We start from the raw sequence: 16661 nt of genomic DNA on the forward strand, positions 1-16661 counted from the left end.
TGCATAGACAGATAATTATGAAATCATTGTTTATATTTGGACAACTTTTCTGCTGTACTTTATTGGAAGGGGAAAAAAACAATTTCCTTAATAACAATTTAAACAAATTATTTAACTAAAACAATAGCATTATATCATATGCCACTGGTCCCATCACCTCCTGGCAAATAGAAGGGGAAGAAATGGAGGCAGTGAGAGATTTTACTTTCTTGGGCTCCATGATCACTGCAAATGATGACAGCAGTCACGAAATTAAAAGACGCCTGCTCCTTGGGAGGAAAGCAATGACAAACCTAGACAGCATCTTAAAAAGCAGAGACATCACCTTGCCAACAAAGGTCTGTATAGTAAAAGCTATGGTTTTCCCAGTAGTGATGTATGGAAGGGAGAGCTGGACCATAAAGAAGGCTGATCGCCGAAGAATTGATGCTTTTGAATTCTGGTGCTGGAGGAGACTCTAGAGAGTCCCATGGACTGCAAGAAGATCAAACCTCTCCATTCTGAAGGAAATCAGCCCTGAGTGCTCACTGAAGCTGAGGCTCCAATACTTTGGCCACCTCATGAGAAGAGAAGACTCCCTGGAAAAGACCCTGATGTTGGGAAAGATGGAGGGCACAAGGAGAAGGGGACGGCAGAGGATGAGATGGTTGGACAGTGTTCTCGCAGCTACTAGCATGAGTTTGACCAAACTGCGGGAGGCAGTGGAAGACAGGAGTGCCTGGCGTGCTCTGGTCCAGGGGGCCACGAAGAGTCGGACACGACTAAACAACAACAACAACAGGAATTCGTTCATATGTTTTTTTTCAAAATATAGTCCGGCCCCCCACAAGGTCTGAGGGATAGTGGGCCAGCCCACTGCTGAAAACGTTTGCTGACCCCTGACCTTGATGATGTCCTGGATTTCCCCCCCTGGGCTTGGCCTCACTTCCTTTCACCTTCTATATTTTGCCTTGCGGGATTAGACCCAAGATCCATCCAGCCTCGCTGCAGCAACTCTTTGCTTTTAAGATGACAGCGGTGGGCCGAGATCTCCCCACAGTTTTTCCCCGGGATCGTCTGCAAAACAGGTGCATGGATTGGAGCAGGAAGGCGAAAGATCGTGCAGAAGGCGCTGAGGCATTTGTGCATCGACCTTTCAAGGGCAAGGGGAGAGCAAGATGTTCTTAAAAGTGGCTGCTGAGAATTAGCTTAATGAAGTCTGACCTCTGTGCCCAGTCATTTGGCAGAGGTTTCACCAGACAAATAATGAATAAGTCCGTTCTTGTCTTTCTCTATTATTACGATCCTTTTCGGGAGGCTGAAGTGATGAGCGTGATCATTCTGTCTCTCTCTCTGCCTGAAACCACATCAGGGGAGCGATAGATCTGTGGGTGTGATTCAGCCTGAGCTTGTAAGAAGGGTCTTCAACGCTGATGTCTCACTTTGAACGTTACGGATCCGTAGCACCAAGGGATGGGAGTTGTCGTCCGAAACATCTGGCTCTTTCAGTGCATTCCGTCACCATCTCGGGCTTCTAATCGCAGATGATAAAATTACGGCTTTGCAAAAAATCACAAATTGTGGGGTAACTGTAGCTGATAGGAGCAACCTCCAACGGCGTCGTGGGCAAAATGTTCGCAATTGCCGTAATCTTCTGATTACAGCGGGTCACACATTGGACCAAAGGCTGGAGGCTCCTTAAACCTGTCTTAATTTCCTATTTAGGCTGCGGAAGGCTAGGCCAGGTTCTTCCAAAAGAGCGGTAACCTCTACAACTGTGTTGTGGTTCTGCGTTATCTGAAGAGAAGCATCACCATTGCAGCTAGCTGCCGCTTGTGGGACAAAGTGATCAGAATATTTTCTACAGACTGATATTCTACGGACTGTTTTTTGACCACAGCTCCCATCAGCTCCAGCCCAAGGGGCCGAGGGGACTGTGGCTGTGCTGACTGAGTCTGATAATAATAATAATAATAATAATAATAATAATAATAATAATAATAATGCTGCCCTGACCATCTGGCTGGGTTTCCCCAGCCACTCTGTGGCTTGCAGCACATCTAAAAACATAATACAGTCATACCTTGGTTGCTGAACGCCTTGAAACTTGTACGTTTCGGCTCCTGAACGATCAAAAATCAGAAGTGAGTGTTGTATTCTGAAACTTCTGAAAGGCACCAGGTTGCAGAGGGCAGTTTAGAAATCTCAGCAGAGCATTGTTTGTACATTATTAAATTACACTGCCACCCTTCATCTGAGGAGCACAAGACTCTTTGCTATATAAAAACACAAAAATACGTAACGATGCCACCGCCACCGCCACCCCCGTTTCAAAGGCCGTAGGTTGTTTAATTATGTGGGAATGTTCAGGGATGCAGGAGAGGATATATTGTCTGATAATAGCCTTTCCAACTTGTCTTAACAAGTTCACAATTTAGCAGAGTAACATTCCCCTTTATAAACTTGCAGTGGATGCATTTGCTCAGGCCCGCTAAAGCCTCTATAATAACTGTTCTGGTATTTTCCCCTTATTCCCTCATAAAAGATAAGACACGACACAGTCTTCTATAAAAGTATAAAAAAGAGTTTACTCACTCACATTCTGTTCACAGTCAGATCCCAGAAGGCAGACTTAGCTTAGAAAAGTAACATACACCTGGAAACTATCTCATAAGGAGACAGCCCCTCTATCCTCTCTTGGCTGGAAGCAAGTGACCATCTTTGGCTAAGCAGATGTTGCTTCTTCGATGCATGTAGTCAAAAGAGAGAGATGGCTGCCCTGCCCTGTGCTTTTGTCATTACCTGCACAGGTGAGGCCACGCCCACCTCTGGTCACATGCAGAGGAAGTCTGTCCCGGCCCAGAAGGAAACAGGAAGTTTACCTGCTGGCCGGACAAACATTCTTCCCCGTTTGTAAACATGTTCACTCTAGGAATGTTGTACTTGACTGCTCTTGTGTTTCACATCCCACAAATTAGCCAAAGGCCTGGAAGAAGAGGCCTGCTTTTGCCTGGTGCCTAAAGATACACAACAGAGGTACCAGGCGAGTCTCCCTGGGGAGAACACTTCCCAAATGGGGAGCAACTGCAGAAAAGGCCCTGTTCTCGTGTTGCCACCCTCCGGACCTCTTACGGAGGAGGCACACAAAGAAAGACTTCGGTTTATGATCTCAGGGTACATATGGGAAGAAGCGGTCATTGAGGTATTGCTGTCCTGAGCCGTTTTAAGGCTTTATAGGTCAAAAACAGTGCTTTGAATTGTTCTTTGGGTCAAGGATTCCTGTTCTTGCTGCTCTGCTTCTTTTGCTTACGACATTTTCTACGGGAAACTTTGGCCAAGAATTTCCTGAGCGTTGGGACTTCCGGTTTCATCTCTCTTGGTTTCTCTCCCCCGTCCCCTTTCTGAATTGTTTTTAGAGCCGTTGGGAAAGCCAGCAAGACGTATCACAAAACTCAGTGCATTCCAACAGGTCCAGGTCTAGCCTCTCGGACTCTCCGCACCAGAACGGTTCTGCAGACCCAGGTAAGAACATAACCTGCGAAATAAGCCCTTGTAACCACAAGCCAGGGTAGAACAGAGAACACACACACCCCAGTTGTAGCTAGGCTACTTCTTAAGAAGTACTTAGGCTTGCTAAGATGAATCAGATAGGTGCTGGAGCTGCAAAGAGGCAGAGGGAACGTTCTTTCATATGTGGTGGACTTGTAAAAGGGTAAAAGATTATTGGGAAATGATCCATAATGAATTGAAAAAAATGTTCAAAAGTACTTTACCCAAAAACCAAGAGTCCTTTCTGTTGAGGATAATTCAGACTGAAATTCCCAGGTGTCAAAAAAGGTTTAATAATAATAATAATAATAATAATAATAATAATAATAATAATAATTTATTTTTACCCCGCCCATCTGGCTGGGCTTCCCCAGCCACTCTGGGTGGCTTCCAACAAAATAAAGTAATGCATCAAACATTAAAAGCTTCCCTAAAGAGGGCTGCCTTCAGATGTCTTCTAAAAGTCTGGCAGTTGTTTTTCTCTTTGACATCTGGTGGGAGGGCGTTCCACAGGGCGGGCACCACTACCAAGAACGCCCTCTACCTGGTTCCCTGTAACTTGGCTTCTCATAGCGAGGGAACCACCAGAAGGTCCTCGGAGCTGGACCTCAGTGTCCAGGCAGAACGATGGGGGTGGAGACGCTCCTTCAGGTATACTGGGCCAAGGCCGTTTATGGCTTTAAAGGTCAGCACCAACACTTTGAATTGTGCTCGGAAATGTACTGGGAGCCACTACTGTATGCTGCTACTGTGGTCCATGTTTTGTTAGCCCAAAAATGGAAAACGAGTGAGGTCCCAGCTAAAGAAGAATGGTAACTTAAGTTGATGGAACATGCACAACTTGCAGACTTAACATATAGAATAAGAGAACAAGAAGAACATATGTTTAGAGAAGATTGGAAAACGTTTTTTGAATATATGGGGAATAATTGTGTACAGCTGAAAACGCTGGCAGAATTAAGATAAATTCAACAGTATAAATAAGTTTTGATGGGTATAATAACGGAATACTGAATGGTATAGTTTTTTGTAAAATATACAGGGATTTATGATATGTAAAATGAACCACGGAAAGAGAAGAAGAGAAGTCATTGATATCGTAAGGATGTAAAAATGAGTATTTTTAATTGTAAAGCAGAAAATTTAATAGAAATTATATACAGAGGCATTGCTGTCTCAGACACTGGGCTGGTAGCCACGGAAAGCCCTCTCCTACTCTGTGAATTTCTCTGTCCCTCTTTTAAAGCCATCCAATTGGGTGGCAGTCCCTGTGGCAGGCAGTTCCACTGTCTAACTGTGCAGTGCATGACAAAACCTCTTCTTGTATCTCAGGACTCCTGGCTTTAACCGAACCAGCCCAAAGGCTTGGAAGTGGTTCAGGGTGGGTTTTTCATAGCGCTGTGGGCGTTCAGTTGGCCAAGGGTATGGCAGAGTTTTGAACTGATTGTTGTCGCTGTTGTCCCTAGGACTTGGTAGCCTGGCTGCATCCTACTTGAATCCTGTGAAGTCCTTCGTGCCTCAGATGCCAAAGCTGCTTAAATCCCTGTTTCCTGTACGGGATGAGAAGAAGGGCCGCCAGCTGTCTCCCTTGGCGCAGCAGGTATAATAAGCGCATGATATATGGGGAAAGGGGGACGCGGGTGGCGCTGTGGGTAAAAGCCTCAGCGCCTAGGGCTTGCCGATTGAAAGGTCGGTGGTTCGAATCCCCACGGCGGGGTGCGCTCCCGTCGTTCGGTCCCAGCGCCTGCCAACCTAGCAGTTCGAAAGCACCCCCGGGTGCAAGTAGATAAATAGGGACCGCTTACAAGCGGGAAGGTAAACAGCGTTTCCGTGTGGCCACGTGACCCGGAAGTGTCTGCGGACAGCGCTGGCCCCCGGCCTCTTAAGTGAGATGGGCGCACAACCCTAGAGTCTGGCAAGACTGGCCCGTACGGGCAGGGGTACCTTTACCTTTACCTTATATGGGGAAAGGAGGAAAAAGGGAATTCTGCAGTATTTCTGGTCGATACACATAATCTCCAACAGGCTTTGGGGGAATGTGCCTATCAGGACTCCCATTTTCTGCATCCTCCAGCTATTATGGGTAATCACCCAATGGAGATTATGTATTTGGTTTTGTTGTGTTTTTATATTTATAATAATAATATTAATAATTTATTATTTATACCCCGCACATCTGGCTGGGCTTCCCTAGCCACTCTGGGCGGCTTCCCCCCAAAATTTAAAATACTATAATACATCAAACATTAAAAGCTTCCCTAAACAGGGCTGCCTTCAGATGTCTTCTAAAAGTCTGGTAGTTGTTGTTCTCTTTGACATCTGGTGGGAGGGCGTTCCACAGGGAGGGCGCCACTACCGAGAAGGCCCTCTGCCTGGTTCCCTGTAACTTGGCTTCTCGCAGCGAGGGAACCGCCAAAAGGCCCTCGGCGCTGGACCTCAGTGTCTGGGTAGAACGATGCGGGTGGAGACGCTCCTTCAGATATACTGGACCGAAGCTGTTTAGGGCTTTCAAGGTCAGCACCAACACTTTGAATTGTGCTCAGAAACGTACTGGGAGCCAATGTAGGTCTTTCAAGACCGGTGTTATGTGGTCTCGGCGGCCGCTCCCAGTCACCAGTCTAGCTGCCGCGTTCTGGATTAGTTGTAGTTTCCAGGTCACCTTCAAAGGTAGCCCCACGTAGAGCGCATTGCAGTAGTCCAAGCGGGAGATAACCAGACCATGCACCACTCTGGAGAGGCAGTCCGCAGGCAGATAGGATCTCAGCCTCCATACCAGATGGAGCTGGTAAACAGCTGCCCTGGACACGGATTTGACCTGCGCCTCCATGGACAGCTGTGAGTCCAGAATGACTTTTGCTCGAAGACGCCCAGAATGGCTGGGGAAACCCAGTCGGATGGGCAGCATATGAATGACAAAACAACAACGAATATTATTGTTATTACGACTTGGAAAAGTGGACATTTTCCCTCTCCATTAAAAGATCAGCTGGTGAATTTGCAAAGCTGTCCGTTGTTATGCATATTAACAACACAAGTTGCGTAACCTCGTAACATACATGACAAGTTTGACATAGTGCCATTGCAAGGCAGGTTACTGACGATCTCAGAGGAGCTCAAGAATCGGGTTGCAGGGCTATTGAAAGGAAAACTAAAATATTGCCACTCTTCCGTAATAAATGCATATTGATTGAAAGTCATAACGGTACTGAGTGTTTAATGACTCAAGCTGAAAGGTTGTGTTTGGGTCAGTGTCTGGCAATCACTGTTTCTGGGCTATTTTATGTCCCCCTTTTTACTTGACGTGCTGTTTTTGTGGGAATGTTAAATATAGTACGAAAGGATATACTGAGTAAGTATTATCCTTCCCTAACTCAAGCTAGTAAGTGATGCAGCAGCGCATGTTCCGCTCAATATAACTGGAAACTAGTTTGCAGATCCGTTTGAATCTTTTAGTTAATATTATTCCTGGTGTCCCCTTTGATCCCTCTTAAAAGAAGAAAGCCACAAGAGTCTGTCTGAGTAAAGTAACAAAAAGTTTACTCACATTTCAGTTCACGATTTGATCCCGAAAAGGCGGGCTTTCCTAAATAGTTACGCAAAGAAACTCTTGAGTTAATCTCATATGGAGTCTGAGCTCGTGTGCTGCTGGCTGAGATCCAGCAGACATCAAAATTACATTTGGAGTGCAAAATGGCTGCAGAAGAGCAGCATGGCAGCAAAAGACAGAGCAAGACAGCAGCACTGTCAGGACGAACTGGACTGGGAAAATGGACTTTTATAGAGTCAGCCAGAGCCACCCCATCTCCCAAGTCACATGCAGGGAGAATAGAATAGAATAGGATTTATTATTTATACCCCGCCCATCTGGCTGGGTTTCCCCAGCCACTCTGGACGGCATCCAGTAAAGGTAAAGGTACCCCTGCCCGTACGGGCCAGTCGTGTCCGACTCTAGGGTTGTGCGCTGATCTCACTTAAGAGGCCGGGAGCCAGCGCTGTCCGAAGACACTTCCGGGTCACGTGGCCAGCGTGACGAAGCTGCTCTGGCGAGCCAGCACCAGTGCAGCACATGGAAATGCCGTTTACCTTCCCGCTATAAAGCGGTACCTATTTATCTACTTGCACTTAGGGGTGCTTTCGAACTGCTAGGTGGGCAGGAGCTGGGACCGAAAGACGGGAGCTCACCCCACCGCAGGGATTCGAACCGCCAACCATATGATCGGCAAGTCCTAGGCGCTGAGGTTTTACCCACAGCATCCAACAAAGTATTAAAATACAGTAGTCTGTTAAACATTAAAAACTTCCCTAAACAAGGCTGTCTTCAGATGTCTTCTAAAAATCTGGTAGTTGTTCTTCTCTTTGACATCTGGTGGGAGGGTGTTCCACAGGGCGGGTGCCACTACCGAAAAGGCCCTCTGCCTGGTTCCCTGTAACTTGGCTTCTCGCAGGGACGGAACCGTCCGAAGGCCCTCGGCGCTGGACCTCAGTGTCCGGGCAGAACGATGGGGGTGGAGACGCTCCTTCAGGCGTACTGAACCGAGGCCATTTAGGGCTTTGAGAGTCAGCACCAACACTTTAATTGTGCTCGGAAATGTACTGGGAGCCAATGTAGGTCTCGGCGGCTGCTCCCAGTCACCGGTCTTGCTTCCGCATTCTGAAGCTCCAGACCAGTGGAGCAGGAAGTTACACCAACTGGATTTCCCCTCTAGGGTAGCAGGGAATGTTGCATTTGAACAAGAGAAGAAGAGTAGTTTGGATTTGATATCCTGCTTTATCACTACCCGAAGGAGTCTCAAAGCGGCTGACATTCTCCTTTCCCTTCCTCCCCCACAACAAACACTCTGTGAGGTGAGTGGGGCTGAGAGACTTCAGAGAAGTGTGACTGGCCCAAGGTCACCCAGCAGCTGCATGTGGAGGAGCGGAGACGCAAACCCAGTTCACCAGATTACGAGTCCACCGCTCTTAACCACTACACCACACTGGCATCCATTTGACTGCACCAATGGATTAAACCCCACCGTTTTCGGTTTGCGAAATGCTCCAGCAAATTCCCAAGGAGTTGTGGTGGCTCTCCTGACATTTCCCTGGTGCCCACGTTGGTTCCCCTTTCATCTCGGCATGCCTCTAGGCTGAAGCCTCACAAGCAGATGGGGCTGCGAGGGGCCGGGCCTCAAAAGCCCCCGGATTTCATTCCCTGCGTGTCTTGCCTTGGGTGGGAGATCGCTGCCAAAGAGCGGCATTTCAATATCATCTTTTATTCTATTAAATCTGTAAAGGTTAGCTTTAAAAAGCAGCTATTTGAGTTGCATATTAAGTATGCGCAATAACCCATTTCACGAGGCTGGAGAGGCATACTTGACGCAGTTCCCGGCCCAGGTCCCTGGCATTAATTACGTGGCTCCTTTCTGGGAGTCAAGAGGTAGCTTGGAGTTAACCTTCAGGAAACAATAACCAGCGATCGGTGGGCATGTAGCACTAGTCTAGAATTTATTGAGTTAGTCTGCAGAGCGTCTCAAAAGAGCACAGAATTAAATTCAGAACTTCAAAGTATGCATAACGTAGTTTTGTATTAGTAATAAAATGAAACGGAAATAAAATAGGGGAGATGGACACATCTTAATGTGTAGATGCTCTCAGAACTCGGAAGCTCCACAACTGTTGGGGGAAATAGATTTCAAATTTATTTGTTTTTCTGTGGCTGCCCTCCAGGTCACGTAACAGGTTATTTATAAGCAACTGAAAGCTCAGTTTTTATTACACATTCGAGTACTTCTTGTTCTTTAGCAAGGGATCTAGGTAGCTTTCTCCCATATCAGAATACTGCAGAAGTTCAAGAATATTGTGGGGAAACCCCCCCGCAAAAAAAACGGCTGCTCCAAAAAAATAGCTTCAGCTCACTCTAAGCTCTGCTTTGCATTCCAAAAGGTAGGGTACAAATTTAACAAGCATAAACAGTTATGCAGACAGTGAGCAACAGAACTATAAAAAGGGAAGTCTTTGAATCGAAGAGACAAAAGGCTCTCCATTTACATGGAGGAAACTCTAGCCCAGCTTATAATTCAGAGTGGATTTTGTATTGACAAAACAGAAATCAGCTAAATTCTAGTTTGCATATCATCGACTTAAAGAATTGCAGAGTTGGAAGGGACCCCAAGGGTTGTGCAGTCCACGCCCCCTGCCTCCTGCAATGCAGGAATTTATTTATTTGTTTGTCCAAAATATTTCTTTTTAAAAATAATCATGATATTTGTTAAGTTTTCCGTTTTAACAGTCCAATATAAACCACTGGCATGATTTTGAACTGCTAGGTTGGCAGGAGCTGGGACCGAGCAACGGGAGCTCACCCCGTCGCGGGGATTCAAACCGCCGACCTTCTGATCGGCAAGCCCAAAAGGCTCAGTGGTTGAGACCACAGCGCCACCTGCGTCCCTATAAGGGATCTAGATAGCTACCCCCGATATCAGAATAAAGCAGAAGTTCAAGAATATAGTGGGGGGAATCCTCCCAAACTACTGCTCCAAAATAATATATTTTCAGCTCACTCTTAGCGCTGCTTTGCATAAAGTGCCTTTGCGCATGGCCACCTCTTTGTTGTCACGGTCGGGCTTCCAAACACGCAAGCGTCTTTCTGCACCTGCGGTTGACTTCTCCCATGCTGCTTCTGCCAGCCATCTCCGCCCTGCCTCTGTCGGCCCCTGTGCTCCGATGTCTACCCATTGAACAAAACCTTTTGGGGGACCACAGGAGCTAGAATCATAGAATTGGCTTGCTGGGGGCAGGTTCGACCGGGGGGGGGGGCGTTCCTTCCAGCTTTGCAGTTCCATGATTCACCATGCATAATTCTGCACACCTCTGTAAGTCTGTGTTAGACTTGGAACGAACTTTGCTCTGAAGTGGCTGTGTGCCCTTTTTCGTTACGTTCTCTAGAGTTGAACTGCCACAGTTTTGTCAGTCTGTGGGCGATAAGTGAGTTTGTGTGTCCATGTCCACATCTGGGCAGGTGTGTTTCCCTCTCACGCCCAACAGCTGGAGACTCATCCATCTCCATGCACCTGTGGACACCCTTCTCGGCTGTGGCTCTGCCTGGTCTTTTGGATCCACGGGGTTTACCAGAAGGAGAGACTGGGGGAATGAAATTTACGGATTAAAAATAGAAGCCACATTTTCCATTTGGCAAGTCACAAACAGCACTAAGTGCACATCATAAATTTTACCATTGTTGCTGGAACTGATGTTACCGTAAATCACATTAGTTGAAAATGCCTCGTGCGAAATGGGATTCGGGCAGATGCGGCAGCCAAGAAGTTTAATCAGCGCAGCCGGTTTTCTGTTTAAATGGAGTGTGTTCTGTCCCCTTTCCTGATTCCTGTCAGAGAGGTAGCAGTGGTGGCTGATGGAGATGATGGAATATTTATTTATTAATTCTTTTAAAACATTTATATGCCTCCTTTCTGAGTGGCACTCTTTCACGTGTCAATTTCTTTGAGTATACAACAGCAATAATAATAATAATAATAATAATAATAATAATAATAATAATAATAATAAGAGTCTTCCCGCACCCCATTCCAGGAAGTTCAAAACATATCGTTCATTTTGTATATTGGTTTAACAAGATGTGGGGATGATTTAATCACACACATATGGAGGCATTAAAATTCCCACTAAAGTGATTGTTCTGACAAGCCAGGCATTTCAATTTGCCAGGTGGAATGAGCCCCCTTTCTGCCCCCTCCCCACTGTTCTGGGGGGAGTTCTCGTGACCCCCTCGAGGCAATTCTGGGGGGGGGGGTATGCAGTGGGAAGAGAAAGAGGGAAGCCCCATTGCACAAGGCTTCTGCTGGCAAGACTCATTCCGCAAACCCTGCCCACATTCCACCCAGAATAGTATTTTTAAAAACCCATTAGAAAATACCAGTGAAATCCACAGACCTTAAAAAACAGGTAGACAAAACAAGAGTATCAAAATAGCTAGACATCACCTTGCTGACAAAGGTCCGTATAGTTAAAGCTATGGTTTTCCCAGTAGTGATGTATGGAAGTGAGAGCCGAAGAATTGATGCTTTTGAATTATTGTGCTGGAGGAGACTCTTGAAAGTCCCATGGACTGCAAGAAGATCAAACCTCTCCATTCGGAAGGAAATCAGCCCTGAGTGCTCACTGGAAGGACAGATCGTGAAGCTGAGGCTCCAAGACTTTGGCCACCTCATGAGAAGAGAAGACTCCCTGGAAAAGATCCTCATGTTGGGAAAGATGGAGGGCACAAGGAGAAGGGGACGACAGAGGACGAGATGGTGGGACAGTGTTCTCGAATCTAGGAACATGAGCCTGACCAAACTGCGGGAGGCAGTGGAAGACAGGAGTGCCTGGCGTGCTCTGGTCCATGGGGTCATGAAGAATCGGACACGACTAAATGACTAAACAACAACAGATCTGTGTTTGCATTCAACAGTGGTGGTACATTTTATCTAGAAGATCTTGTGACCATGGGTGGTCCCATGGGTAAGATTGCCTCCAGCAGCAAATCTTGGGTGGGGCGTTGCAGGAGGGAGAGATATTTTCCCTTCCTTCCTCTCTAGTCCAGATCCCAATATGTTTCCGGTGTCTTCCTTGATGTTGTTTAGTCATGTCCGGCTCTTAGTGACCCCCTGGACCGGAGCATGCCAGGCACTCCTGTCTTCCACTGCCTCCCCCAGTTTGGTCAAACCCATGCTGGTAGCTTCGAGAACACTGTCCAACCAGGTGTCTTCCTATGCCTCTTCAAAAGCAGATTCGCTTTTGAAGTCTTGCTTTTGTGAGTGAAGGCAGAGAGATGGAGGGTGCGAATGCGCGGTTAAATTAACGAACAAGTTAAAAAAGGCATCGGGGGAGGAGCTGGCAAACCCTAAAGTTGTGGATGCAGAGTTAAATTGTGCATATTGAATCATCAGTTGGGAAATGTATTTGCAGTCCTTGCTACAAAACGAGGCTTCCGGAGGACTAAGCAAGAAAATGTATTACCGCAAAAAAGGACGAGATGACTGTCCCTACGGGGCTGAGGGCTTTCTTCAGTCAGTGGATGTGCCACTACTGGGGTGCCCTTGGGTGCCATAGAAACAGAAGATTATTTGTTAGAAAGCAATCAGTGTGTTGGAACGAATCTAGAATGAGGAGCAAGAAAAATGAGTTGCGTGATTTCCGAGAGAAATACTGAAGGGGAACTAAATTGTCCTCTTTCCTCTCCGCACTTATGGAAAAGCAAATACCAATGAGAGGACAGGAAAATTTCCACTTGTTTTTTATGAAATGCTTTTGACAACTTGGGGAATATGTGCATTTAGTTTTGCTGTATCAGTGAGTGCTATGTACAGTCAAACCACTGTTCCTGAATGCCTCTGTTATGGAACTTTTCGGCTCCCGAGCGCTGAAAACCTAGAAGTTACTGCTCTGGTTTTCAAACGATTTCTGGAAGCTATGCTTTTCCCAGTAGTGATGTATGGAAGCGAGAGCTGGACCATAAAGAAGGCTGATAGCTGGAGAATTGATGCTTTTGAATTATGGGGCTGGAGGAGACTCTTGAGAGTCCCATGGACTGCAAGAAGATCAAACCTCTCCATCCTTAAGGAAATCAGCCCTGAGTGCTCACTGGAAGGACAGATCCTGAAGCTGAGGCTCCAAGACTTTAGCCACCTCATGAGAAGAGAAGACTCCCTGGAAAAGACCCTGATGTTGGGAAAGATGGAGGGCGCAAGGAGAAGGGGATGACAGAGGACGAGATGGTGGGACAGTGTTCTTGAAGCTACCAGCATGAGTTTGACCAAACTGCGGGAGGCAGTGGAAGACAGGAGTGCCTGGCGTGCTCTGGTCCAGGGGGTCACGAAGAGTCGGACATGACTAAACGACTAAACAACAACAATAAAGTGGAGGGTGGGTGGGTGGGTGTTTTAGACAGCTGAGATGAAATGAAGGGATTCACTTTCATTTACTAGTAACTGAAAGACGGGAAGTCTCTGGGGAGTATGTGGGCAGTCTCCCCCAAATCCTAGACTCTTAGGAATCTGGAGTTGGAAGGGACCACGAAGATCATCTAGTTCAACCCCCTGCAATGCAGGAATCTTTCGCCCAACGTGGAACTCGAACCCACAGCCCTGAGCAGTCAGTGGGTGGTTGCTGTTCCCACTGTCGGAGGCAGCAGGCCTCAGGATCTCAGCTGCTGGAAATTATAGGTGGGGAAAGAACAAAGTTACACTCAGGTCCTGTTTCTGGGCTTCCAGTAAGTACCGTATTTTTTGCTCTATAAGACTCACTTTTTCCCTCCTAAAAAGTAAGGGGAAATGTGTGTGCGTCTTATGGAGCGAATGCAGGCTGCGCAGCTATCCCAAAAGCTGGAACAGCAAGAGGGATTGCTGCTTTCAGTGTGAAGCGATCCCTCTTGCTGTTCTGGCTTCTGAGATTCAGAATATTATTCTTTTCTTGTTTTCCTCCTCCAAAAACTTGGTGCGTCTTATGGCCGGGTGCGTCTTATAGAGCGAAAAATACGGCATTTGGTTGTTCCCTGTGAGAACAGGAGACTAGCCATGCCATTGGCCTGATCCAAGAGGGTTGTTTTGGGCTGTTTGGGGTGGTATTTTCAGAAGGAGGGCGGTGGTGAGGCCTGGCACAAACTGAGTGCGCACCCTCAAACGTGAAGCTTCCCATGGCACGCCATTGCGAGACCCCCAGGCTGAGTGCAGCTGGGCAGGGCTCCCTGAATTCGGAAAGCTGGACAGCTGCTGATTACAGTGAAAAAAATATTGGAATACTCTAAATTATCGGTGCACCGAGAGGGGCTCAGCAAGGTGACCTGTAGCCCAGGGAGCGCACTCTGTCTTACTGACGTCTTGCTGAGGCAGTAAAGAACTCAGCAGGGCTGAAAGCATTAATTGATAATTACGGCCAGTTCATTGATTGGAACTTGATCGATCAGGAAGATTGCAGGGTGGGAAAGTGGGCTTTTTACTCCTTAAGAATCATATCTGTCCCACCCCCAGAGCGTCTAGGTATAGGAGCTCCCTCCTCGCCCCATAGTTTGGTGAGTTTCTTCAGACTCCAGACTCCTGTTTAATTTCGGTGGGATTCCAAACGTTGAGCAGGTGGAGGGGGAGTTTGTGCCCAGATCCAGAGACCTTGGGTGCAGATTTCAAAAATCATGCACCTGTCTTTTAAATTATTTTTATGCATAGATCTAGGTTTGGAAGGGATGTCTGTGGTCGTCTAGACCAGGGGTCAGCAACCTTTTCCAGCTGTGGGCCGGTCCACCATCCCTCAGACCATGTGGTGGGCCAGACTATATTTTTTGGGGGAAATGAACGAATTCCTATGCCCCACAAATAACCCAGAGGTGCATTTTAAATAAAAGCACACATTCTACTCATGTAAAAAAACCAGGCAGGCCCCACAAATAACCCAGAGATGCATTTTAAATAAAAGCACACATTCTGCTCATGTAAAAACACCAGGCAGGCCCCACAAATAACCCAGAGATGCATTTTAAATAAAAGGACACATTCTACTCATGTAAAAACACCAGGCAGGCCCCACAAATAACCCAGAGATTTTAAATAAAAGCACACATTCTACTCATGTAAAAGCACACTGATTCTCGGACCATCCGTGGGCCAGATTGAGAAGGCGATTGGGCCACATCCGGCCCCCGGGCCTTAGTTTGCCCACCCTTGGTCTAGACCAGTGGTTCTCAACCTGTGGGCCCCCAGATGTTGTGTGACTACAACTCCCATCACCCCTGAGCTCTGGCCTTGCTAGCTATGGGTGATGGGAGTTGTAGTTCAACAACCTCTGGGGACCCGCAGGTTGAGAACGACTGGTCTAGACCAAGCAGGGTTCCCCGTCCCCTTGCAAAGCGTCCTTTCCCTACCCGCCAACTTTCTGTTTGGCCTGCCACCAATTTCCACAGTCTGGAGTTTCTGGAGGCGGCAGCGAGCAGAGCAGCTTCTTCTGACCCCCCTCCCCATTGCGAGTTCAGGAGCGAATCTGTAGAAATAAGGACGCCACAATTAAGGCAACCTGCTCTCGTATTCAAGTGCGTTTCTCAGAAGGTACATCAAATAATTGAAAGAACTTCCTGCTCTCTAATTAGTCAGATTGAATTAATTTGGCATAATAGGATTCTTCGCGTAACTCGCAGGTTGGCTTCCGATGGAGGGAGGCCTTTCTGATTAAGCTGTTTATGCGCTGCTTAAGATTTTGGCGGAGGGGGATTCTATTGGACTGATGGCACCTCTTAGCATCTCTTGAGTTTTTTGTGGGGGGGGGGGGTCGTGTGAACAGAAAGGCACCTTCTCTTTTAACCCCTTTGGTCTCGACTCCCAGCTACTGCTGCTGCGTCTCTTCGTTTTGAATCTGTGGGGAATCTAGCTGGGGAAGTTTGGGGCTACAGCACACCCCAGGTCCAAACTCATAACACTGTGTTTGTAGTCAATTTCACCTGGCAGGTACGCCACGCTGCGGAAGATGGAAGGGCGTTGTCTCTCTGCGAACTTCCTTATAGAATTAGAATCTCCTATTATTATTATATGCCTGTTGTCTTTGTCCATGGAGTTTTCTTGGCAGGGATACTGGAGTGCTTAGAATCATAGAATCATAGAGTTGGAAGAGACCACAAAGGCCATCGAGTCCAACCCCCTGGCAAGCCGGTTCCTCCTCCAGGTGGATCACGTTTGGTCAAAACTCTCCACTATGACCTGTCCATCTTGGGTGCCCTGCCCTGCACAGAATAGTTCATAGCTTCTCTGAGTTATTCAAGCCCCTTCGCCACAGCAAGGCAGTGATCCATGAAGGGATCCCTTTGCCACGGCAAGGCAGTGAATTCTGGTGCTGGAGGAGACTCTTGAGAGTCCCATGGACTGCAAGAAGATCAAACCTCTCCATTCTGAAGGAAATCAGCCCTGAGTGCTCACTGGAAGGACAGATCCTGAAGCTGAGGCTCCAATACTTTGGCCACCTCATGAGAAGAGAAGACTCCCTGGAAAAGACCCTGATGTTGGGAAAGATGGAGGGCACAAGGAGAAGGGGATGGCAGAGGACGAGATGGTGGGACAATGTTCTTGAAGCTACCAGCATGAGTTTGGCCAAACTGCGGGAGGCAGTGGGAGACAGGA

General features: G+C 47.2%; 1 protein-coding gene across 1 annotated transcript in view; it reads left to right on the forward strand.

Moving 5' to 3' along the window:
• Positions 1 to 16661, forward strand: part of KIF13B (kinesin family member 13B) — a 127492-nt gene that overhangs the window by 99353 nt on the left and 11478 nt on the right. The window contains exons 34-35 of the mRNA XM_053383779.1: positions 3396 to 3501; positions 4995 to 5128. Of these exons, the coding sequence (XP_053239754.1) occupies positions 3396 to 3501; positions 4995 to 5128 (240 nt within the window). The remainder of the gene's footprint in view (positions 1 to 3395; positions 3502 to 4994; positions 5129 to 16661) is intronic.

This window comes from Podarcis raffonei, chromosome 3 (assembly GCF_027172205.1).
Source record: "Podarcis raffonei isolate rPodRaf1 chromosome 3, rPodRaf1.pri, whole genome shotgun sequence".
In the NCBI taxonomy this organism is placed as follows: domain Eukaryota; kingdom Metazoa; phylum Chordata; class Lepidosauria; order Squamata; family Lacertidae; genus Podarcis; species Podarcis raffonei.